This window comes from Fukomys damarensis, unplaced genomic scaffold (genome assembly GCF_012274545.1).
Source record: "Fukomys damarensis isolate Sample0158 unplaced genomic scaffold, DMR_v1.0_HiC HiC_scaffold_16, whole genome shotgun sequence".
NCBI lineage: Eukaryota > Metazoa > Chordata > Mammalia > Rodentia > Bathyergidae > Fukomys > Fukomys damarensis.
Window position 1 is genome coordinate 95,735,946 of NW_022900928.1, and position 23,845 is coordinate 95,759,790.

Here is a 23,845-nt window from a genome sequence, read left to right on the forward strand (position 1 = left end):
GGGGAGGGAGGAGGGAGGAGGTTCCAGGCTTGCTATAGAAGAACCTTTTGTGAGGTAACCTGCTAACCTGCTGTCCTCCGAACCACTTTCTTCCCTTCGTGTGGCTGGAGGCCCCATGATTGAAATCCCTTGTAAGGCCCCAGCACCTCTCAGCACCATTGTACGTGGAACCAGGGTTCAGCATGAGTTTTGGGGTGGACAGAACACACCCAAACTGTTGCAGGTTCCTTGCAGACCAGCAGTGTAGGGCGGGTGCTGACCAGCAGGCTTTGGTGGATGAGGGCATAAAGCGGCAGACTCTCCTCTCACCTCCTCGTCCCCCACAGTGTACTGCTGCTGCTGCCTGGCCAATGTATCGCTGCCTGGCATCGGAGGCACCATCCCGGAGTCCAAGCCCTTCTTCTACGTGAACGTGGCAGACATTGAGAGCCTGGAGGTGGAGGTGTCTTATGTGGCCTGTGAGTATAGGGCCCTCCATTCTCCTGTCCCTGTGTTCAGTCTCTTCTAGACCTGGGCTCCTGTCCTTGTCCCTTGTGGGGTTCAGCTGGCCCTCAGTGACCCCTTAGGATTCCTGCCCCCTTAACCCTGGGTTCCACAGGCACCACAGAGAAGATATTTGAGGAGAAGCAGGAGCTGTACGACGTGTACGTGGATAACCAGAATGTGAAGACTCACCACGACCACCTGCAGCCCCTTCTGAAGATCAACAGTGCTGACAGGGAGAAGTACCGGCGGCTCAACGAGCAGAGGTGGGGGCCACGTGTGGGCATGTCCCAGACTCAGGTGCTCACTCTTCTTGGGCCGCCCTGAGGGTCTCTTTGAAGCCAGTCCTGCTGCTCTTCTCGTGCTGCTTTCCTGTGGTGCACATGCTGCCTGGGAGATAGAAATGAGGGGGCTCCAGGTTCTCTGCATGGGGCCCCAGAGCGGGGAGGTGAATACATGTGTATGATTTCTTTCTGCCAGGCTTTGGAGTCTGGAGTTCAGAGAAGAGGAAGTTATGCCAGCTTCCGGAAACTCCCCAAATGACCTTGTGCAGAGTTGCCTCTAGGTCTCGGGGGTGCACATGTGTGCCCTCACATGTTTGTTTTAACAACTGTCTATTGGGCATCTTCACTGTGTGTGTCACTGCCTTAGAATATATTGCTTCTGCATTATTTTATCTCACGTGATTCTCGATAGTCTGCATGTCCTATGAGGTAACTGATTCCATTGACCTACCCAGTCAGTGGATATTAAGAAAGATCACTTGTCTGAAGTTCCCACGGGCAAAGCTGGCTGTGACCCCAGGGTTTTGAGTCCACCTGTGCCCTTTTATTTCTTTGCTAGCCCCTCTCTACTTGCCTGGCTATGGGGACCTGCCCTGATCAGTGCTGCTTCCTGTAAGGCGCAGCCCATTGCACGGCCAGGCCTGTCTGGGGTCCTGTAGCTGCACCGTATCTGATGGTGATCTCCTTTCCGACAGGCAGATGTTGTTGTACTCCCAGGAAATTGAGGAAGATTACAACCCTTGTGAAGAGGACCTCTTTGTGCTGTGAGTCTTGCCCATTCAGGGGCAGTGGGGCTGAGGATCTCTTCAGCTCCAACTGCTTTGGATGACCCAGGTCCTCCAGTTTCACCTGCTGCAGTTCAGGATGGCCTTTTTTTCTTTTTTATCCCACTGCAGTACCAGGGATTGAACCAGGGTCTTAGCACTAAACTACATCCCCAGCCCTTTTTGACATAGGGTCTTGCTAAGTTGCCCAGAATGGGCTTGAACTTGCCATCCTCCTTGCTCAGCCTCCTAGATTGCTGGATTACTAGTCTGTGCCAGTATTCCCAGCTAGGGATATCCTTTATTGCTGCCAAGAGATGGGCTCCTTGCAGAGGTAACCTGAGTCCTGGAAGGCCAGTAGGTGGGACCCAGAGGAGTCAAGGGAAGAGGTAGGGGCAGGTCATTGAGAGAAAACACGGGCCCAGTGCATGCTCTTGGGCATTGAGGATGTCCACCACGTGGAAGCTGTCTCTGTCCCTCGGGGACATCTCAAAATTGATTCCTCCAAATAGAACAGTTCCTTGCGCTGAGTATTATGGGACAGTCTAAGAAGTTAAATGGAATCACTTGCCCAGATCTGTTGATGGTCAGGGCAGGCCCTGGGCCTTTTTGCCTCACTGATTTCATTCTTAAAAAGCCACACAAAACAGTTCTATATACACACAGAATTGTAACTGAAACAAGCCAGGCACCAACCTTCCTGTTTGGTCTTCCCGGCCTGCGTGTTGGGATAGGTTTGTGACACTTGCACTAGAGACTGTTCCTGGCTTTGGTGAGCACCCCGTGGACATGTCCTGGTTCTCACAGCACCCTACCTCATGTGCACACACAATGTAGATGTGCAGATGTCCAGGAACAGTTCAGAGCCACTGTCTCATTGTGGGTTGAGACACCACGCATCTGAAATTTGGGGCACCCAGAGCCGTTTAAGGGCCTGGGCACTTCTGCCTTTCTCAGGTGCTCTGAGCAGCATGGCTTCAACAGCACGTGCCTATTGTACAGTTCTTTGGACCTGGGACTTTCAGTCTTTGCTCTGTGCACAACACTGCCATCCCCAGAGCCATCACAGAAGGAACACCCAGGGACACAGCAGGCTCTGCCATCTCAGTGGCCATGGCTCCCTTTCTCCTTCACCCTTCTTCTCAGCGCTGCTGGCTTCTGCATTGCCTGTGGTCGCCCCAGTCTGCTGAGCGCCCCCTTCTGTGTAGAGTCAGCCCCGGCTGTGTGAAGTAGGAGCAGGGCACAGTCCCCTGTTCTCTGGGGAGGCTCCTACCGAGCTTTGAGAGAGGTGTTTTGGTTTCCCGCTTGCCCTCAGAACCACATTACCAAGCTCTGTGTTTATAACTGTCTCCTCCCCAATGACTAAGCAGAAGAAGAAAGCAGCGTACAAGGCCCTCTCCTTAAAGCTGTGTTCAAACCACTAGGAAGCTGCTGCTTACAGGAAAACAAGCTGTTTTGGCATCAGACATTGCACTTGGAGGTTTCTCCAGTCAGTTTGTGCTTTATGCCAGATGGCTTCTTTGCTAACCTTAATGTCACTTCAATAACTACCTTTTACCATTTTCTCCTTTTAAAAGATATTTTTATCTTTGAATCCCTTCAAAAGAACATTAAACCAGGCAAAGTGTCACACACCTGTAATCACAGTGCTCTGGGAGGCTGAGGCAGGATGATTTCAAGTTAGAGGCCAGCCCAGGCAATTGTAGTGAAATCCTGTCTCAGATAGATAGGAAGGAAAGAAGGAAAGAAAAAGGAAAAGAAAGCAGGTGATGTAGCTATGAAACAGATACAGATCTCTTGCAAATGGGAAGGGGACCAAGAGACAGAAAGGGGAGCCATAGGAGGGGTAAAAAAAGAACTAAGATATTTTCTGTACATGTACCACAATGAGTGTAATCATTATGTGCTACAAACATGGACTAATAAAGTTTCTTTTATTTTTTTGGTACCAGGGATTGAACTCAGTACCCTGCGCTTGTGAGGCAGGTGGTGGAACCACTGAGCTAAATCCCTGGCACCAATAAAATTTCTTCTCTTTTATTTATTATCATTATTATTATTATTTATTTGTGGGGGGGTTGAGACAGGGTCTCACTATGTAGTTGAGACTGACCTGGAACTCATTATGTAGCTCAGGTTGGTCTCAAACTCACAGTGATCCTCCTGCCTCAGCCTCCCAAGGGCTGGGATTACAGGAGTGTGCCACCACACCTGGCTAAAATTTCTTTTTAAAGGCCCTAGGTTCAATCCCAGTTCTAAAAAAAAAAAAAGAGGATACTAAACAAACCTGTATAGATTGGGTGGCTCTGTGTGGATTATCTGGTGAACTCTGTTTTTTCTTCCCTCCCTTCCCTGTCTTGCACATGTAGGTTTTTCCTAGAGCAAAACAACCGGATATTTCAGACTTTGTTGGAGGTGTCTGCCAGTCAAGATAAAACTCTGACAGCAGAGCACGCCCGTGGGATGGGCCTGGACCCACAGGGGGACCGGAGCTTTCTTATGGACCTGCTGGAGGCCTACGGCATCGATGTCATGCTGGTCATTGACAACCCTTGTTGCCCATAGGAAGGGTGACGTGGGATTGACAGCAGCCTGGAGTGTACCTCCGGCCCCGTCAGCCTGGTTTTTAATTACGCTGACACAAAGGAAGATTGCTTATACTTTCCAACAAATGTGATTTTTGCAGTTTCTTTTCTTCCCTTCTTGTCTAGAGGTTAGGCAAAACAGCCTTGGTTTTACAGCCTACTTTGGTAGCGCATGGGAATCTATATTGTCTTCCACAGCGGCTGATCTTTGGGTTTGGTCTTAGGAGGTCTATCCCTAGGAGTTAGCCAAGCTCTGAAAACTTAGGGGTGGACTGCCAGAAAGCCTGGCTTTGACCCTTGGTGCATTCAGGAATACAACAAACATCTGTCCTGTGTGGCCTTAGATGTTCATCTGCCCAAAGGCAGAAACCCAGATGACCTTTGAAGGTCATCAAGTTCAAGGAGTCAGTAGCCTTGGAATCAAATCCCTCTTCCTATTCATTAGGGCATGTCTGTGTCTTCTCTTTGCACTTGAGAAGGGACCACTGAGAGGGAGAAAAGGACGTTTTTGACACCAAATACGAGCTTCACAAAGGCAGTGACCAGTGACCACTCGATGTGAGTGACATTCTTCCTATGAAACCATTCCACTCGAAAGGGGCTGGTGAATCCTAAGGGCTAGTGCAAGCCCTGTAGCATGTGAGCAAATTCATTTTACAGTTTAATAACCTGGGTATCTGTGGAGGGTGGTGCATGCTTTTAACAGGACTGTGTATGTATGCAGTCCTCACACACTTCTCTGTGGCAGAGGCAACATTCCTGAGGTTAGTAAGTGGGTCCCAACCTAATGGATTTATTAGAAAGTCTGGAAGTGCCTTCCCCTAGGAGAGTGGTCAGGAATCCCAGAGTGTCCACAGTGTTGTTACCTGCTTCCCAGTGAAATGCTTTTTGTCTGGGATGGGTCCTGTAGTCACCTGCCTGGTCTCTTGAGCTGGGTTATTCGATGACTGCAAGATCAGGTCAGAGGGTAGTTGGTAACCATAGTCTGAAAGCCAGATCCCATGAGTAGAGTTTAGGATTTTGACCTAGGACCCTGGATTATTGGTTACAAATCTCTCTTCCCTTTCCTCTTTCCTGCCTGGCTCTTGTTAATTTGAGTAGCCATCAGTGTACCTGTTGATCAGTGTACCCATTGTCTGTGCCCAAGCCAGGCTAATTACACAGCAGAGAGAAGTAACCTTCAACCCATTGGATCACATCTTACATGACTTGTTTCAAATTCTTTTCTTTTCTTTTTTTTTTTTTTTTTTTTTTTGGTACCGGGGATCAAACTTGGGTCCTTGAGCTTGCGAGGCAGGAGCAGAACCACTGAGCTAAATCCCCAGCTCAAATTCTTAATTCAAGAGTATTTGCACTGTGGCTCCTTGGGAGAACAGAATTCAGGAGTGAAGAAATTGATGTGTGTGGAAATGGAGAGAGACACTGATGAAGCAAGGTACACCTCTTATGTAAATATATAAATAATTTTGGGTATTGAAATGTACAGCCAATACACTTCTGTGCAGTGTGGGTTTAGACATTATTCCAGTAACACATTTACTAAAGAAAACCTCGTGTTTAGCAGCTGAAGTTACACTGCTTTTCCCTTTATGGGCAGCTCGCTCTTCTGCCCTCACAAGGCTGAGAAGGGCTTGCTCACTTGGGTCAAGTAATGGATACTTGTAGTGGTGTGTAGGTTCAGGGATTTCTAAGTTGGGGGTGGGTGGCTGAAGACAGGAGTGTGGGTGAAAGGAAGGGACTGATTCTCTTGGGGGACCCAGGCAGACCTTTTCTCCAGAGCCGGGGGATTTGCTAGAAGGACCGTTACCAAGCCCCTCTACCTCAGGGCCTTCTGCATTTGAACACTTGTTTCCTGTGCTATTCTGCTGTAAGTCTGATATAATGACAGCAAGGTTATTAAAGATGTTCCTGGATTTTCTTCAAATGGTTAGTCAGGGTCTATGGGTGCCTTTTAACCATGCAGCTGTCTTTTCACCTCTCTGTGTCCCTCATGCTTATGCCAAGGACTGCAGGGCCTGGGCTCAACTGACCCGGAGCAGAACTTGTCCTTCAGTCCTTTCCTGCCTTGCCAGCTTCCTCACAAGACCAGAAATCTGGTGCAGAGCCTCTGCTTGGGTGAACTACATGTGTTAGCTCTTCACCATCCTATGCCGCTGTTCAGATCCCGAGATGTCTGCCCGGACTGAGAAGTTTCTGGCTTCTGAGGTTGCCCTTTGCAGCCTTGCTTAGTGCCAGGCTGTGCTCTCCTCTACAGAGCCAGCAGGCAAATCCAGCGTCACTTGCTGCCAGTTCCCATAAGGGGTTTGTTTGAGAAGTGTTAGGCAGAAATCCTTCTGCACAACACTAGAAACTAGGAGCCACACTGAGAACACTTTTTGTCACTCTTGAAATATTTGCAGAAAGGCCACTTGCTTTTGTTGGAAATAAGTGGGGGAAACATCCCTGATGGGCCTGTGAGCTCACCAAGGGCAGGCATGATGTTTATCGCTGGGCTGGGAACCAGAAGTGTGGGTCCCAGGTCCCTGTAAGCCTGACGGCCACACTTCAAACCATGTGCTCACCTGAACACTTGCCAACCTGTGGTGCAGGGTCTCCCGCACATCCCTGAGTTAGAGACGACTCCTAGAGGCAAGAATCCGTGTGGGAACTGGCAGCTGGGATTTGTCAGTATCTGTGTTGACTATGACAAAGGCCTGCTAAAGTGGATGTTTTGTTTTTCTTTTTCTTTTTTTGGCACCAGGGATCGGAACCAGAACTTTACACTTGCCAGGCAGGCGTGGTGCCACTGAGCTAAATCCCTGGCCTGATGTTTTCAATTTTGTAAGGCTCAGCAGCTGCTAATACTCAGCCTTTGGGGCAATGGCCAGTTGTTGCCTGGCATAGGACTCTTTCTCCAGGAGTCAAAAATAGTAAGGCTTATCTCCTACCAGTCTGAAAAGTATACACCAGATCATTGCTTAGCATCAGCTTTGGCTTTGAACACGGAGCCTTCCTTATGCCTGGTGTGGACCCATTCCAACGTCTGTGTCCCTCTGGGGCCTGGGAGTCTTCAGTTAATTACAAATGCAGTGAGTTGGAAGCCATCTGCTTTCCATGCCCACCATCCATTCTGGGACCTCTTCTTCCGTCTGGCTAGGAAGGGCAGCGTACTTCATTGCCATATGGACAGAAGTGTTTTAGCCTAGGAATTACATCTGTGACGGCATTAAAAACCAGATGAAAATCAAGATGGGAAATTTAAAAGGAGCACCCAGGTACAGATGGTACCAGATGCTACATGAGGATTCATTTTTCGTGTAACTACCTGTAGCATTTTAGCTAGAAGATAAAAGGTAAATTAACCCATAGGTAAGTCATGTTTATTTGCATGCCAGTGGCCAGGAGGGTAAATTTGCTGTTTGTCTTGATACAGTGGAAGCCCAACACAATAGAAAGTGAAGTTCTTCACTTTTCCACTGAGGCCTTCAGGGAAGTTTTTGTAAAGGGTGATAATGAATTAACCTTTCTGTAGAAGGAATTAACCTCCAAGAAGAGGCAGGGAGGTTAGGAACTGCGTATTTCTCTTTGTACAGCTGAGGGATTGGACCAAGATGCTTTTTCCTGGGCCAGAGGTGGGAGTGGGTGGATGAAAACAGTGACCTTGTCCTTAGAGTGGGAAGAGTTTGAAAATGAGAAGGGGGAGGAATATGGAGACTGAGAATCCCTCCACAGGGTTGGGTGTCCACTAGGTTCCAGGCTGGTGAGCTCAGAATCCCAGATGTCTGGGCTTCCTTTCCCCTCCCTATTCCTCACAGTTACACCCTTGGTGAGAATCCTGAGACCCACAGGCTCACGGAGGCAGGTCCAGTCCCATCCCTTCCCATTTCAGGAAAACCCTTTTCTGATTCAGGTAGGGGGAGGGGAGGAGCAAAGGGCTCCTTTTACTCCCAAGTCATGGACTTTTCATACCCCATTTTTATTGCTAATATACCTCTGTTCCCAGGAGCTACTAGAGCCCCGTGTGGTGGGAAAAGGCTGTGAATTAAGTTTATGTTTTGTTTTGTTTTGTTTTGTTTTTAGAAGAAATGGAAGTTTTATATTTATATCAATATTGCTATGTGATGAACTGAGTGTAGAGATGTTAAAGTTGAAGGAAATTTCATAACTATAATCCTAGAAGAAATGGGCAGTTTTGTAATTTGGTAGTGGCTGAGACCCTTATAAGCTTTGCGATGTAAATGTTTTAGAGTGAATAAGGACATTGAACTGTGTGATCTTTGCAGCACTCTAGGAGATGAACATGACCGTCCCAGTAAAGAGGACACATGGCAAATACCCAGCCTTAAGGAAACGTGTAGGACAGAAGAGGGTACATTATCAGGCTTTCAGTCAACTGGAGAGAGGTGGGAGTCGGAGGTCATCTTATAACTGGCACTTTAATTCATTTTGGGAATTGGAATTTAGAAGCAAGAAAAGCTACAACTGTGGAAAGGAAAGAGGAATTTTCTAGTACTCTGTAGAAACACGAAGATGGGTAGGTAAATCCCTGGTTCCACATTCTGGAATTTCAGTATGAAATGGGCTTTTAGAACTAGTGTGACCTAAATTCAGAAGGTTTAGTTAATACTATCTTAGATAGGTGTGACTTTACTATAAAATGCCTGTGTAGACTAATGAGGCCCTGACCTTGCTAAGGGACCCGAGGTGTGCTAGGGCATTATAAATTGCCAGAGATGCACAAAGTGAAAAATCCACACAGAGGTAACTGAGTTAGCAGGTTGCAAACAGATTTAACAGTGTGAAAACTCCTTTCTTTGGGTTAATCAAACAAAGGTAAAGTGCAAAAAAAAATGAGACGCATTAAAGAATTTGGGTCTGGGATGCCTAGGGTGGCCCCCAATAGGACATGCTCCAGACACTGCTGCTTTCTGAGCAGCTTAGATAAGGACTTCAGGGGCTCAAAGACCCAGTGTGAATTTCCTTTACCCAAAGCTTGTTGACTAAATTTTTGTGTAGATCTGGGATGTAAACCTTTCCCAAAAAAGAAATGTGGTAACCTTAGAAAACCTGTTCTCCCGGTTTTTCCACGTTAGGATCAGTATAGCGTCCCTGTCGCCTTAAATGTAAAAACCCTATTTTGAGTAATACCCCAGACTAAGAATTACAGCAATAAGAGAAACTGAATCTACTTTTGTTTCAAGTTTTTACCTCATGTGATGAAATCAGAAAGATGCTTCCTAAGTTTCATCCTGGACACTACTACAGACAGGTGCATGGTTCTGTTTTCAGTGGTGACATAAAGGCCTGAAAAAAGCTGGGGTTAATCCTGAGACTAAATGTTTCTTGGCCTGATCTTGCTCTGTGATACATTTAATATCTATGTATATCATATCTGTATATATTTGAATCAAGTTGTGTGCAGAGAGGTTGATATATTTACAGAAAACAATTTTTATGATTAAAGTTCACATTTTAACATGAACCTGCGTGCTGTGACCATTGGCCTGGGCCAAGAATGTGGGCTGGGGTAGGAAGGCACAATGGCCAGATCCCAGGGCTGGACACGCCTTCCCGCACAGCAATGACGGAGGCGGCCACAGTGCCATCTGGACACACTCTGCAGGTACCAGAAGCAAAAGTGGAGGATACTACACCACGCAGAAGAGCCAGGGCTGTGTGCCCTCGATCATATCAGGCTACTTTTAGAAAAACCCCTTGTGTTTCACAAAATCTGACCCAGTTTATACAGAGTGCACATAAGTGTGCGTACAGCCTAAACTTTGTTTCCATTTCTGACCTATTGGGGAGTTGATTAAAACAAAGTAGAGCCAACTGCTACCATTTCTGGCTGTCAAACCAAATGGCGGGTGTGCAAAGCCAGGTTCCTGCTCTGAGGTGCGTGACTGTATTTCCTGAGTTGTGAAAACGGATGTGACTGTTCTATGTGTAAAGCACTGACCCTCAGTAATTGTAACTGGAGCAAAGGAAAAAACAAATCATAGCCTTTGAAATTAATTTGCCAAAATGTTTGTACCAAAAAGGAAGGGACGCCCTTTTACTTAGTACAGCTCAGCCCTCAGGTTGGCTGACAAGCTGGCTCTCGTGTGGGCACTAGGTGGAAGGACACAGCGAGAGTCAGTGAGGAAACCAAGTCCCCAAAGGAAGTTTGAGCAAAAGTCAAAACAAGGCATATTTATAAATGAGCAAAATCCTTAATGTGGGTTAAACGTTCTCTGGCCACGCACATCATTTTGGTAATAATCACTGGGAAGAAGGCAGATTCTGTCCTCTTGCCCTCTATGGGAGGCATGGGCTGGGTGATCCTTTACTGATGTTTATAGACTCACCTGTTTTTTTGTTTTTGTTTTTTTTGCTAAAGCAGAGCTTTTAATACCACCTCGAAGCATCCAGTGCTGAAGAGGTAAGCTTATGTTTTGTGGTTTATGCATGGGCTTCTGGTAGCTGCTACATAATGTACTGAAACATTGGTCTTCACTCTGCAGAGGACACTCGGGTTTATGAACCCTGTATTTAAAATGATCTAAGGAGAGCTGGTGGCTAAGATCTACTAGCTCTTCCTCTTCACTCTGCCCTTCACACAGAAAGGTGAGGGTCCAATCTACCCACCCCCCCACCCCCCAATGATGGCAAAGCTCTCCAGAGAACTTCAAAGTAAATGTCAATGGCATTACTGAAAGGAAATGATGTTAGTGTCTGGGTAACAAACCCTTGGTAATGGAAGATCTAATCAAGTTAGTTGAAAATTAACTATTGATGACAATGCTGTGCTTTTGGCCATTTAATTCAAAGAACTATATGACATTGTTAGATGCGTTCTCTTCCCATTTACTTAGTGTTCACAACCAAAAATGATAATCGATGTTGAACCCCCATCTAGATATAAATAACATTTATATATTGAGTAAATGAACTAATTAGGATAAAGAACGTACTAACATGTTTTTAATTATCAAAAAATTAATATTTTCAATTACATCAATTACAACAACATTCAGTACTAAAACTAAAAAATCCATTTATATCTTGTTGACAAGAATAAAAAAATGAAGTGAAAAATAGATTACAGTATAGTAAGAGTCTTGCTGAATGCAGTAGGGGAATATACCCACAGGGAGAAAAAAATTTACGGTGTTTGACTAAAGAAGTTGAGGGGTGGTGTCCAACTGCTGTCGTGTTTACAATGGATCTTTAGAAGAGTGATGTAACAGATTATTTTAAAACCAATATTTACACAACACTAGAAAGTACACACACACACTTTGGCGACTATCTTCCATGAAAGATGTAGACACAGATGTGAGGGGATACGTGATTTTTCACAATACTTTTGGGGAAACACAGGCAGAAGCTACTTTAAAACACTGAAAGAGGAGGAGGCCCTTTTCAGACACCCCTGATGAGAGTTGCAGGCTCCATGGCAAGTGAGTGGTTCGGTGTGGGCCCCTTAGTTTTCGACATGCGTTGCACACAGAGGGTCCTCATGCACACCAACACTGAAAAAGCACTGCTTTAAGACAAAAATAGCATTTGACAATACTTGAGCCATAGTTGAAGAAACAACCTCACATTTGCTGTTGGAGGACATAACTGGAACAAGAGCGAGGTAAGCACCGAACTCAGAGCGGCAGCCAGGACTTAGGAGTCCTGGCAAGGGCAGAGAAACCTGGGGCGGCCCTAGGACATCACAGAGCACAGCAGGGGTGGGAGAGCTAAGGCAGGCCAGGACCCCGCTCTTCACTGTGGAGGCAGCAATGTTCCGGCCTGAGGAAAGTCACCGGGAGGGATGGGCTGTCACGGCAATGACAGCACCACTGGGGGAGGACGGGGTACTTGCCATGAAAATGCCCTTGGGAGCCTCTTCCCTTTTGGTCCCACGGGTGGCCTAAAGTGCAGTCTAGGAAACGCCCTGGCCTCTGTCACTGGGCTGGGCTCGGCAGCAGCTGCTGTCGCTTCCGGGGGTCACAGAAGAACTGCAGCTTCCTGGGAAGCAGCTTCACCTCCACAGGCATCGCCTCATACTCCTCGCTGTCGATGCTGAAGGAGCCCCTGCTGCCCTGTAGAGAAGAGGGTGTTGGGGGGCACCGTCTACTCAGGAGGGTTCCTGCTGCTGTGACATGCACTGTGCTGATTCTAGAACCATCCAGCTCACCCACTGGGAAAAAGAGCGGGCTTTATGCTTGTTTCCTCCCAGTGTTTTCCAGTATTTATTAAAAGGCAGGGATCCTGCCAAATGTTTTAAGGCATGGATAAACATGTAATATATAGTCCTCCTCACTATGAAAGGTTTTATGTCCACGGATCCTTTTCATCATCCTTTAAGGCTCACCAAGACTTGTACCTAAAGTGCATCAGCAGTAGCATCCTTACAGAGCCTCAAAACCTGTAACTCATGTTTACTTCATTTGCCACTCACCTGGGGACACCTCCTGTTTACCACAGTCCTCTAGGTAATAATTCTGAATTAATTCATTCAGATATTATCTCCAATATTTTAAATGTATATGTTACTTTTATAGCATGGCATTTCACAATACAGAAAAATTCAGTGCTGAATGAAAGTCTGGTTACCAAATCTTTGATTAAAAATGATCCCCTTACTCAGCAGCTAGAGAATTCTTCATATTTTATTGTTTTTTTTTTTTTGTTTTTTTTTTTGAGACAGTGTCTCACTATGTAGTTGAGACTGACCTGGAACTCCCTATGAGACCAGCCCAGGCTGGTCCCAAACTCACAGCAATCCTTCTGCCTCAGCCTCCCTAGCGCTGGAATTACAGGCATGCGCCACCATGCCCGGCTCTTCATATTTTAATTAACTTTTTTTTTTTTTTTTTTTTTTTAGACGGGTTCATTATATAGTCAGGCTGTCCTTGCACTCATTATGTAGTCCAAGCTGGCCTTGAATTTATAGCCTGCCTCAGCCTCCCGGGTGCTGGGATTGCAAGCCTGCACCACCACCCCAGGCTACCTTTGATATTGTTGACATAATGCCAAATAAAGTTTCAGGAGATGTAAGGTCACTTTCAGGTCTCCCTTAGGAAGACCCAGACCACGCAAAGTGCTTGGCACACAGTGCCACCACCAACCTCACCTCGGGAAGCAGCAGGGTGCAGCGGCTGGCTTGTAGACACTCTGTGCCCTTGGAGCGCAGTTTGGGGTCTCTCACCTTTCTACTTCTGTTGGTACAGGAAAAAGCACATTTGGGAACCAGAGACTAAATGCCGTAGACTACAAAACTACAACAAAGTCTTTCCCTCTTATGGGGGCAAATAAATGGCCAGAGAGTTTGTGGAGACGGGGGTTCTGGCGGCCATTTTCCCTGCAGTGAGTCCCGCCCAGTTTCATGACGGACTGCAGTGGCTGTAGAGAACACTACAGGGAGTTAAGATGGAATGTCTTCCACGTGTACCTCATTCTTAGGCTAATTCCAATTTTTAAAATGACAATGAAATTAAAACCTTGTTTGCTTGATGTTGTGATTATTACCTGAAGAGAATGAACTAAGCTTACACATTGCCTGATTCTCTATACTGGTAGGAACAGTCGGCTTAGCCCCATATATGGTTACCACATGGCTTTGGAGTAAAGCCACCACATACACACAGGCTTGACCTCACATGTGAACCCTTTATGTCTAGTCGTGGTAAGTAGAAAAAGAAGGAACAGCTAACCCAACCAGATCAGTCCGTTAGTTACCACTGCTTGGTGACATTAATTCTTCACAAAGGAAACAGTCACTAGAGTTCAGAAAGCAACTTCACTGTGCTCTATTCGGAAGTCCAGAAAACATACATTACGCAATGCCATTGTAGCTGCTACTGACAAGAATGCACAACACGATGACTTCCCCTCATTTAAGGATAAGAATGGGGTTTTCCTTCTGGCTGTGGACGTTAGTTTTATAAAGGAGCTTTGAATATAGCTAGTCACACTGGCTCTCAGTTAAGACTGGTTTCTGGTTACTGCAGGAAGAGACACAGGCTGTTCCCTTCCTTTACTCCATATACAGCAAGTAAATCAAAGGCTGCAGAAGGAGCTATTCAGTGTCTGAAGAATCTGTACCACAGGCGAGAACAACAGGCTAATGAAAGGCATTGTGCTGCCAGTACCGATGCAGCTGATGCAGCCATGGAGACCGAGCCGCTGCGGCACGAATGTTCACGCCCTAAATGGGCACGAGAGGGAGCCCTGAGACAAAGCACAGAAAGCTGGGCTGAGCAGATTACTAGTTGGCATGGGAACATGCCAGCTCCTCAGATGCTATGAAGACTGCTGGAGGGTTGATAGTGTTCTTAGCCAATAAAATTCTGGCAGAGAGAGGACTTAACAAATCAGGCAGGACTTGGAACAGCCTGTTGTATTGGAAAAGATAAAAAGGCCTGGGAAATATCCAAGATACTTTGTTTTCAAGTTTCTCAATGCCTTGGGAATAGGAAAACAGGTGAACGGATATGAATTGTAAGGGACATGGTCAAGTACCGCACAATTTAAAACAGGCTTAATTTGAGACTAAAATATAGTAGAGATCCGTACATATGGTCACATGCCATTTTATAGATGGGGAAATGATTGAGAAAAGTTGAAAGACCTCAGTTACAAAGCCAGTGAACAGCAGAATAAAGATCTGTATTCAGCTCTACTACACTGAAACTAGAGTGCTTGACACTTTGCCATGCTACACTGAATTTAATTTCAGTTGAAAGGCAAAGGCTGCTCTCACATCTGACCCTACCACCATGAACAGCGCAGGCCAAAGTAGGAAATGGGCATTACACATAGCAGGCCCACAGGGCAAAGAGAAATGCTAAAATTCCCAAGTAAGACTGGCCCTCAGTGTCTCTTTATGTCAACACATTTAATGGAGCACTCTTGAATAGTAGGGTCTGAGAATACAAATTACTGAAACCCCAGTCCACTTACCCTATGATTATGAAATCTCCTTTGCTGACAGTGTCAGGTTCAATGCAGATGTTCATAAAGTCTTCTTTGCTCTAAAAAAAGTTAAGACCACCATTAATGTCGGTACGATTTGGCTAATACATCTTTTTCTCATCCTCAGCCTTGGAGGTTCATATTTTGAAACTGAATTACATAGGGGATATTACTTTTTTTAATTAAGAACTTTAATATAGTAAATTTAAAAATTCAAGTGTGGGAGGTTTTCTAATTTTGTTACTATACTCACAGGTGTTAAAGTCCCTGGGATTCCTCCCTTTCCCTGCAGGCCAAGCTTCCTGCCCCTCTGGCCCAGCGTTTTCAGTCCTGACTACAGCAGTGTCACACCAGACCACAGTACTAACAGCTTGGTGTGATGAGCCTAGGTGTCTGTGTTCTCTAAAATGCTCTATATGTAAATTTGGTACGCAACCAGTTGAAAAATAGCAATCTATTTGTTCCTTGACATTTTTAGTGTCTATCAATTTCTAATCACAAACTCTGGAAGACCTGAAGTAGCTATGAGAACCCACAATAACAACACAAAACTAGCCTTCACCCATCAATCCTAAAACACTTGTGTGTTGGCTACTTTAGGGGGACAGTCAAGATCTGTAGGCCCAGGATAACAACCAGGCTGCTGAGCGCCTAATACCTTTGCATGAGGCTCAAAGGTACCACCAAAGCACACTCTCAACTAGGAATTACAAAGTGCGCTAACACAGTGTGAGGACTCTGCTCAGAGTTCACCTTTCATTTAGCAACTTAAAAGTGCCAGCCCAGCGTGTACCATAAACTCTTTGGGATACCTGAGTTACATCGACGAACAAAACCAACATGAATTTCTGCCTATAAAGAACTTAACATGAAAGGAATACATAAGCCATAATAAAACAGGAAATTCCCAAGTATCCTAGGAGATGAGCACACCAGAAGTATGCCAGAGCACATTGGAAAGCAAGATCAAAGAAACAGCAAGGATCAGGAGGTGACACCGATGACAGTGGCTACACTTTAAAGATAGAAGGAGGTAAGAAGGGGACCTCTGAGCAGAAACTTGCAGAAGATGAAGCAGCAGTGCTCATATCCAGGGCAGCAGCTCTCAAATACCAAGTATCACTGGAGTGCTGACTAACACTCAGATCCCAGTTTCTGTCAATTAAAAATTAAGGACACACTCAGACTCTGGCCCTATCCTCAAAGTTCGTAGTTCATATCTGAGGTAAAGCCCAAGAATTATTTTGGGTGAATTCCTGGTGATCTGATGCTGATCTTAGGACCACACTTGAAGAACCATTTGTCTAGGAACAAGCCATCTGCACCAAGACAACAGCTGGGAAAGCAGCCTTCGGGGGAACAGGTCAGACAGGGGCAGGGAACAAAAGAAGAAAAAAGGGAGGTTGCAGCAGGAAAACTGGCGAAGTCAACAGAAGGAAGAAAGGCAGAGGGAAGACAGGTTTGACTGGGCACTGTGGACCACTAGAGAAAATGGCTGTTAGAATAAGTGAAGCAAGCCACTGAAGGGTTCCTGTGGAGGGAAAGGCTCTGGTTTCATTTTAATAGGACCACCACCATGCCTGCTGGGCTCAGAATTAAGACAAACATACTGGCAAGTCAGACAGTGAGCCAGCAAAGAACATTAGGGGGAAAAGTGTACAAACAGCTCAGGGTTCAGCAGATGCCAGGAACAATGACACATCTGATGATAGGAGGGTGTGAGAGGGAAGGAGGAGAATGACTGAAAGCTGTGATGGGGAGGAGGACAGCTACTGGGTCACCAGGCCTAACATAGATGAGAGTAAAGGAGGAGGAAAATGGCCACCGTTTAAAAGTGCTGTGAGAAAAGCAGAACCACATCCAAACTAGAAGGGGCAGGCAGATGTCTGGCTCTCTAAGGACCAGAGGGGAATCATTTCAGGCTTGAAGAGCCTGATTTCTCTGCTGGCTACTCTGCCTTGGTGCTGCAAAAGCACCGAAATGAATTAGTGAACCTCTGTTCCAATACAATTTTATTTACACTGAAATCTGAATTTCATGTAATTTTATTAAATTCAAAATCAATTATAAGACAATGATACTATGCCTGGTGTGGTGGCACACACCTGTAGTACCAGCACTCAGGCTGAGGCACTAGGACTGTGGAGAGTTCAAGGCCAGTCTGGGATACATAGTGAGCTCAAGACTGACCTGAACTACATATCGAGACCCTGTCTTAAAAACAAAAACAGACAATGACACCTGTCATCACTACTTCTGTTCAGAGTGTTCAGTTCTGCTGAGGTCCTAGCCAGTATGGTAAGATAAGACACAAGATTGTAAAGGAAGTATGTGAAAGACGAAAACAAATCCAAAGCTTATACAAGGGAGGAAAGTATAAAGATCAAAGTAGAAATCAATGAAATGGAGACTAAGAGAATGATGCAAAAAAATCAATGAATTGAACAATGGGCTTTTTGAAACAAAATTGACAAATCCTCAGCCAACCTTATCAAAAAAAGGAAAGAAAAGGCTCAAATCCATGCAATTAGGAATGAAAAAGGTGAAGTCACAACAGATCCAACAGAAATCCATAGGATCATCAATACCTTCGAGAACCTGTACTCCAATAAAATGGAAAACATAGAAGAAATAGACAGATTTCTAGATACATATGAATTAGCAAAGTTGAAAGAACAGCTACAAAAATTCTAAACACCCCAATTACAATCAGTGAAATTGGTAATACAAATAAAAATTTACCAATAAAGAAAAGCCCTGGTCCTGATGGCTTCAATGCCAAATTCTATAAGACATTTAGAAAACTACTGCCACTACTCTTTAAACTTTTCAATGAAATTGAAAGGAAAGAAATATTCCCAAATTCATTCCTGGAAGCAATTGTTACTTTGATTCCAGAACCAGGAAAAAACCCAACCAAAAAAGAGGTCAATCTCCCTAATGAGCATAGATGCAAAAATCCTCAATAAGATACTGGCAAACAGAATACAGAGGGTCATCAAAAAGATCACATACCCTGACCAAGTCAATTTTACCCCAGTGATGCAAGGATGGCTCAACATATGTAAATCAATAAATGTAATATACTATATTAACACAGTCAAGGACAAAAACCATACGATCATCTCAATAGATGCAGAAAAAGCATTTGACAAAATCCAACACTCACTTATGATAAAAACCCTACAGAAAATTGGAATAGATTATCTTTATCTCAACCTGATAAAGGTGATCTATGAAAAACCAACAGCCAGCATCATACTAAATGGTCAAAAATTGAAAGCCTTCATGCTAAAATCAGGAACAAGACAAGGATGTCCACTATCACCACTCCAGTTCAATACAGTTCTAGAAACATTAGCCACAGCAATTAGACAAGAGAAAGAAATAAAAGTAATAAAGATAGGAAAGGAAGAAGTTAAACTGTCTGACAATGACACTACATAGAAGACCCAAAAACTCTGCCAGAAGACTTCTAGACTTGACAGATTCAGTAGAGTAGCTGGATACAAAGTCAACACTCAAAAATCAACAGCCTTAGGGCTGGGGATTTAGCTCAGTGGTTCTGCCCCTGCCTCACAAGTACAAGGGCCTGAGTTTGATCCCTGGTACCAAAAAAAAAAAAAGAAAAAGAAAGAAAAATCAATAGCCTTTTTGTTAAAAAATAACAGTGAAATTAAGGAAACAATCCCTTTAAAAACAGCATCCAAAAAAAAAAAAAAGAAATATTTAGGAATCAATCTAAAAAAGGAAGCAAAGGACCTCTATGTTGAGAACTGCAACACTTTGAAAAAAAGGAGATCAAAGAGAGCATAAGAAAATGGAAAGACATCCCTGTTTCTGGGTAGGAAGAACCAATATAGTGGAAATGGCCATACTTCCAAAACTGCTATACAGATTCAATGCAATCCCAATTGAAATCCCAACAGTATATTTCACCAAGCGAGAGAAAATAATCCAAAACTTCATTTAGAAGAGACCTAGAATAGCAAAACCGTTCTAGGTAACAGAGACATGGCAGAGGTATTACAAACCCAACTTGAAACTATACTACGCAGCCACTGTGATTAAAAACAGCATGGTACTGGCAAAGAAACAGACCCAAGGATCAGTGGAATAGATTAAAAGATGCCAGGAATTTAGCTCAGTGGTTCTGCCGCCTGCCTCCCAAGCTCAAGGTCCTGAGTTTGATTCACAGTACAAAAAAAACCAAAGAAATCAATATGGAAATACCTCAAACAACTAGGATTAAAAGTCCCATTTGGCCCAGCTATTTCTTTGCTGGGTATCCTCCCAAAAGAATTAAAGAATCATACCACAGAGATTGATATATGCTCAATCCATGTTTATAGCACCACAATTTCTAATAGCTAAAAGTTGGAAACAGCCCAATTGCCCATCAACTGGAGACTGGGTAAAGATGTGTGTGTGTTTTTTTAATAAAATGGAGTACTACTTAGCCATAAAGAATGAGAATCTAGAGCCAGGCGTGGTGGCACACAACTGTAATCCCAGCACTTGGGAGGCTGAGGCAGGAGGATCGCTGTGAGTTTGAGACCAGCCTGGGCTACATAGTGAGTGCCAGGTCAGTCTCAACTACATAGTGAGACCCTGTCTCAAAAAATCAAAAATCAAAACACACAAAAAATGAGAATCTAGAGATATTTATAGCTAAGTGGATGCACACTGAAGCCATACTCAAGTGAAATTAATAAGATACATGTGTAAATACTAAATGGTTTCTCTGGTGTGAAAAACTAAAAGTGTAAATAAGGATCAAAATGTATAATTGATATTGTATAATAGGAAGAAAATGCCCAAAAGTGTAGGGGAACTCGGAGAAGTAGGGGAAATGTACAAATGGAAAAGAAAAAATACGAAAAAAGGAAAAACATGGAAACAATGTCTCTGTAAACAGAGAAGGGTGGAGGGAGTGAAGGAAGGGAAGGGAATGGGGAAAAAAATAAGGACCAAGATAAGATATGTAAAGGTACAAGATCCCAGTGATGCATGTAACAGTATCATACACCTAAAATGTTCCAATAAACTTAATTAAAAAAACAAAAACAATTTTGAGGATACACTTCTAAGTGAAATAAATAAGGCACACATATGCAAATACCGAATAGTATCTCTGGTGTGAAAAACTATAATAGTACTCAAGATCCTAATGGGAAACTTAGCAAATAGGAAGAAAAGGACCAAAGGTGTAGGGACAGTGAGAAGGATAGGGAAGAGGGAATAAGGGAAAGGGAAAAAAATATGAGAAAATGTAAAAATGGAATTAAAGTGTTTGAAGGGGGGCAGGGGAGGGTGAAGGGAGGGTGGGGACAAGGGGAAAAAATGAGAACCAAGACCTGGCATGTAAAGGTACAAGATCCCAGTAATGAATGTAACTGTACTGTCTACCTAGAATGTACCAATAAATTAAGTTAAAAAACAAAAACATGTACTATTTGGCATTGGTATATCAAAATCTCAAGGAAGTCCAAAAGTATCCATAGACCAGAATTAGCTCGCTGAATCAGCATCAACACCAAAAATCAATTACGTGTCCGTCTATTACATCAGATAATTAGAAAATGAAATTTTAAAATATCATTAATATCAAAAGTTAAGATAATGAATATATTCAGCAGAACAATGCTGTAGAGAAAACTATATACTTCATTGGGAGTAACTGAAGAGACACACAGAACCACATTCAGATGCTAGAAGATTCAACAGTGTAGACAGAAATGCCATTTTTCCTCAAAATGATCTGTGGATACAATGTAATCTAGACCAATATTATAGAAGTTTTATTAGGAAATTAATAAACATTCTACAATATTTATAGAAGTCAAAAGAACCAAGAATAGCCAAGGGACTCTTGAACAGAAGAGCATATACAACCGTAATAATTGAGAAGCATAGTACAAGTAGAGAAAAATAGAGACAAGAATATTTATATGTACATAGACAATGTGCGATAGTTGTAGGTGGGAGTATTTCCTTTTTAAACAAAAACACTGATGCAGATAATTTTAACCTACTTTTCAGTTTTACAATATATAATCATATTGCTATATTAATAAATAGGACTGCATTTAAGTGTACTAAAATTTAATCAGTCCAACTATTTTGTAATTTTGCAATCATAAGTACAGAAAACATTTGTACAAAAGATCCTAACTTTCACATATTCCACATTCTCAAAGCTTATTTTATACTCTGAATATACTATCTTTAAAAATAAGTAAATATTTTGAGCTACTACATGCCAGCTAAAATGTCTTTGAATATTTTATTCATTTGCTTTTATATTTACAAAGAAGTATGGAAAAAAGAAAAAAAATGAATGTGCTGCTATGTGATAAGCAGTATGGCATGATGTGCTTTTGTAATTGGTACAAAGATTAAAAAGCAGTCAGCATCCTGAATGTGGCTAATCTCGAGCTGCAATCTTATATTCAAAGAACTCCATCAATGCACTGCTATTCAGTCATCAGAGAAAAGAACAATGGTAAAAGAACACGAAAAAAATGCTGGAAATACATATTACCAAAGACTGAATATAAAGAAAATGTGTAATAGAAATTTTATCTTTTTAAAAATGCCTTTGCAACAGAATCTATTTAACCTCACACACTCATTTTCAACAATATTTTAAGAATTCCATTAGGTAAGACAGTAACTGGACTGCCATGATCATTTCTGTAACACAGATTTCTACTCACAATAGGCCAGGGGGCACGCTTATATATTAGGGACTATATACTACCAGGCTCCACTGAGAAGGGGTGTTACAATTTCCATTCCCAGGAGGAATATATTACCCAGCTCATTTCCCCACCATGCCAACACTGAGTACATCATGCTTTTGAATCTACGACTATTCAATAGTTCCTATTTTAATTTGCATTTCCTTGACACTGAACACTTTTTTCCTTACCTATAAAATGCAGATAAAAGTTATAGCTGATAGTGTAGTTAATGAGCATTATGTAAGTTAATCTATGTGAAATTCTTAGGACAGTGCCCCGTGTATAATAAATACTGAGCAAACAGAAGCTGTTTTTTGAAATCTTAGATCATGAATTTTCTTTTATCCTCTTTACCTGTTTTTAAATATTAGTTCTTTATTTCCTACTGATCTATTCTAGACATTTTGATAAGGGAAGTTACTATCTGTGACATCCTAGTATTTTCCCCAGTTTGTCATCAAAAAATTGGTTGAGGGCCGGGGATTTAGCTCAGTGGTTCTGCTGCCTGCCTTGCAAGCTCAAGGACCTGAATTCGATCCCCAGTTAAAAAAAAAAAAAAAAAAAAGGTTGACAGTATCTTAATATATCAATATGAATTTTGCTTTAGGTGTTATGCTTAGAAAGGTCTTGTTCTTTGCACATTTATATTAATAATCACTTAGATTTTATTCTATTACTAAATTTATTATTTTAATTCAACTTAAAGCATTTTAGAAGGTAAAGGACTTATGCCCAATGTTTTCAACATGTATTACTTTTCTATTTGGAGAACAATCCAGTACCCTGATTATTATTATTGGAGTCACACTTACTACATTCCAATTCCATGTGCAAGTTTTGTAATCGGCTAGGATAACAATAGACTTTCATTTAAATAAAAGCTGAATGTTATAATTAGTGCACAGTTAAAAATGGCTTTTATACTGACATCCTCATTAACATAAATAACTAAGGAATGCCCTGTATCAGGGTCAGTAAAGTATTTTTCTGAAAATGGCCAGATTGTAAATGTTTTAGGCTTTTGGGCTACAGTTTGTCATCACTATAGTGTCAGGATAACCATAAATAAAGACACATGAAAGAACACTGCTATGTTCCAATAAAACTGTATTGATGGACACTAAATAATAAATTTCATGTAGTTTTCAAGTGTCACAAAATTATCATTCTTTCTTTTCACCATTTAATATTAGAAAAATTAATTCTTCATTTGTGGGCTATTTGAAAATAGCTGGCAAACCAGTTTGCCAACCCCTGCTTTATCTCAAGATGTGTGTGTGTGTGTGTGTGTGTGTGTGTGTGTGTGTGTATTTTCTGTAGCAGCACTATCCAACAGAACGTTCTGCATGGATGGAAATGCTTTACATTTGTGCTTTCCAATATGGTAGCTATTAGCCACAAATGGCTGTTAAGTGTTTAAAATGCAACTAGTGCGACTGAGGAACTGAGTTTTAAAATTTATTTTAATTCTCATTAAAGCAAATAGATCTATGAGACTAATAGCTACCATACTCTACTTTGAACCCAAATAAAATAATATGTATAGGTACTAGTTATGTGTGTGTTTCTCCTGGGGAGCTGTGATTATGTTTAAATATAATCACAAAATAATGACTATTTACAAAAGAAAATGTTACACAGTGTTTTTATTCCAATGACAAGTGAGAGTAGCCTACCTTTCATTTCTGAAGGCCTTTTGTCCTAAGCCCTCTGGAGACCAACTAAGAAATGAACAGAACACTTGCTCAGAGTCCCTCAAACTTCTATGCCACAAATACTCAATGCTGCTTCTCCTTGCTGTTCCTTCTAAATGGCACACAACATCCTCTTTCCTGAGCCTTTCCTCTCAGTGCCCACAGAATAAAAGTAGATACTGATTCTGTATAAGAAAAGCATGTGCCTTTGTCATTTTCCCCAATTCCCATGGTTTCCTAATAAGTAAGCACACTTACTGTCAGGTCAAGCTGGCTGTTCCGGGTAGTGATGGACAGCTCGATGGTGGACAGCTGTACGTCTTTCCAGACCTCTGGGCTCACTTCTTGGGAGTGGGCTGT

The 23,845-nt window shown here is 42.9% G+C and overlaps 2 protein-coding genes and 1 long non-coding RNA gene across 5 annotated transcripts in view; 2 read left to right on the top strand and 1 right to left on the bottom strand.

Annotated features, from left to right (window-relative positions):
* Positions 1 to 5,375, top strand: part of Dennd11 (DENN domain containing 11) — a 74,391-nt gene extending 69,016 nt beyond the window's left edge. Inside the window, exons 6-9 of the mRNA XM_010631646.3 lie at positions 327 to 458; positions 599 to 749; positions 1,463 to 1,531; positions 3,901 to 5,375. Of these exons, the coding sequence (XP_010629948.1) occupies positions 327 to 458; positions 599 to 749; positions 1,463 to 1,531; positions 3,901 to 4,096 (548 nt within the window). The 3' untranslated portion in view covers positions 4,097 to 5,375. The remainder of the gene's footprint in view (positions 1 to 326; positions 459 to 598; positions 750 to 1,462; positions 1,532 to 3,900) is intronic.
* A 6-nt stretch (positions 5,376 to 5,381) lies between these two features.
* On the top strand, positions 5,382 to 13,541 carry LOC104867333. 3 transcript variants are annotated; one of them, XR_781733.2, is made up of 3 exons: positions 5,382 to 8,629; positions 10,475 to 10,516; positions 13,302 to 13,541. It is a non-coding gene; the product is annotated as an uncharacterized LOC104867333 (long non-coding RNA). The 3 variants fall into 3 exon arrangements; XR_781734.2 differs by having other exon boundaries at positions 10,478 to 10,516; XR_004517505.1 differs by lacking the exon at positions 13,302 to 13,541 and having other exon boundaries at positions 10,475 to 10,517.
* Positions 10,825 to 23,845, bottom strand: part of Agk (acylglycerol kinase) — a 92,640-nt gene continuing 79,619 nt past the window's right edge. Inside the window, exons 12-15 of the mRNA XM_033764495.1 lie at positions 23,744 to 23,841; positions 15,034 to 15,104; positions 13,205 to 13,289; positions 10,825 to 12,170 (exon numbers count right to left, since the gene is read on the bottom strand). Coding sequence (XP_033620386.1) covers positions 12,033 to 12,170; positions 13,205 to 13,289; positions 15,034 to 15,104; positions 23,744 to 23,841 — 392 coding nt within the window. The 3' untranslated portion in view covers positions 10,825 to 12,032. The remainder of the gene's footprint in view (positions 12,171 to 13,204; positions 13,290 to 15,033; positions 15,105 to 23,743; positions 23,842 to 23,845) is intronic.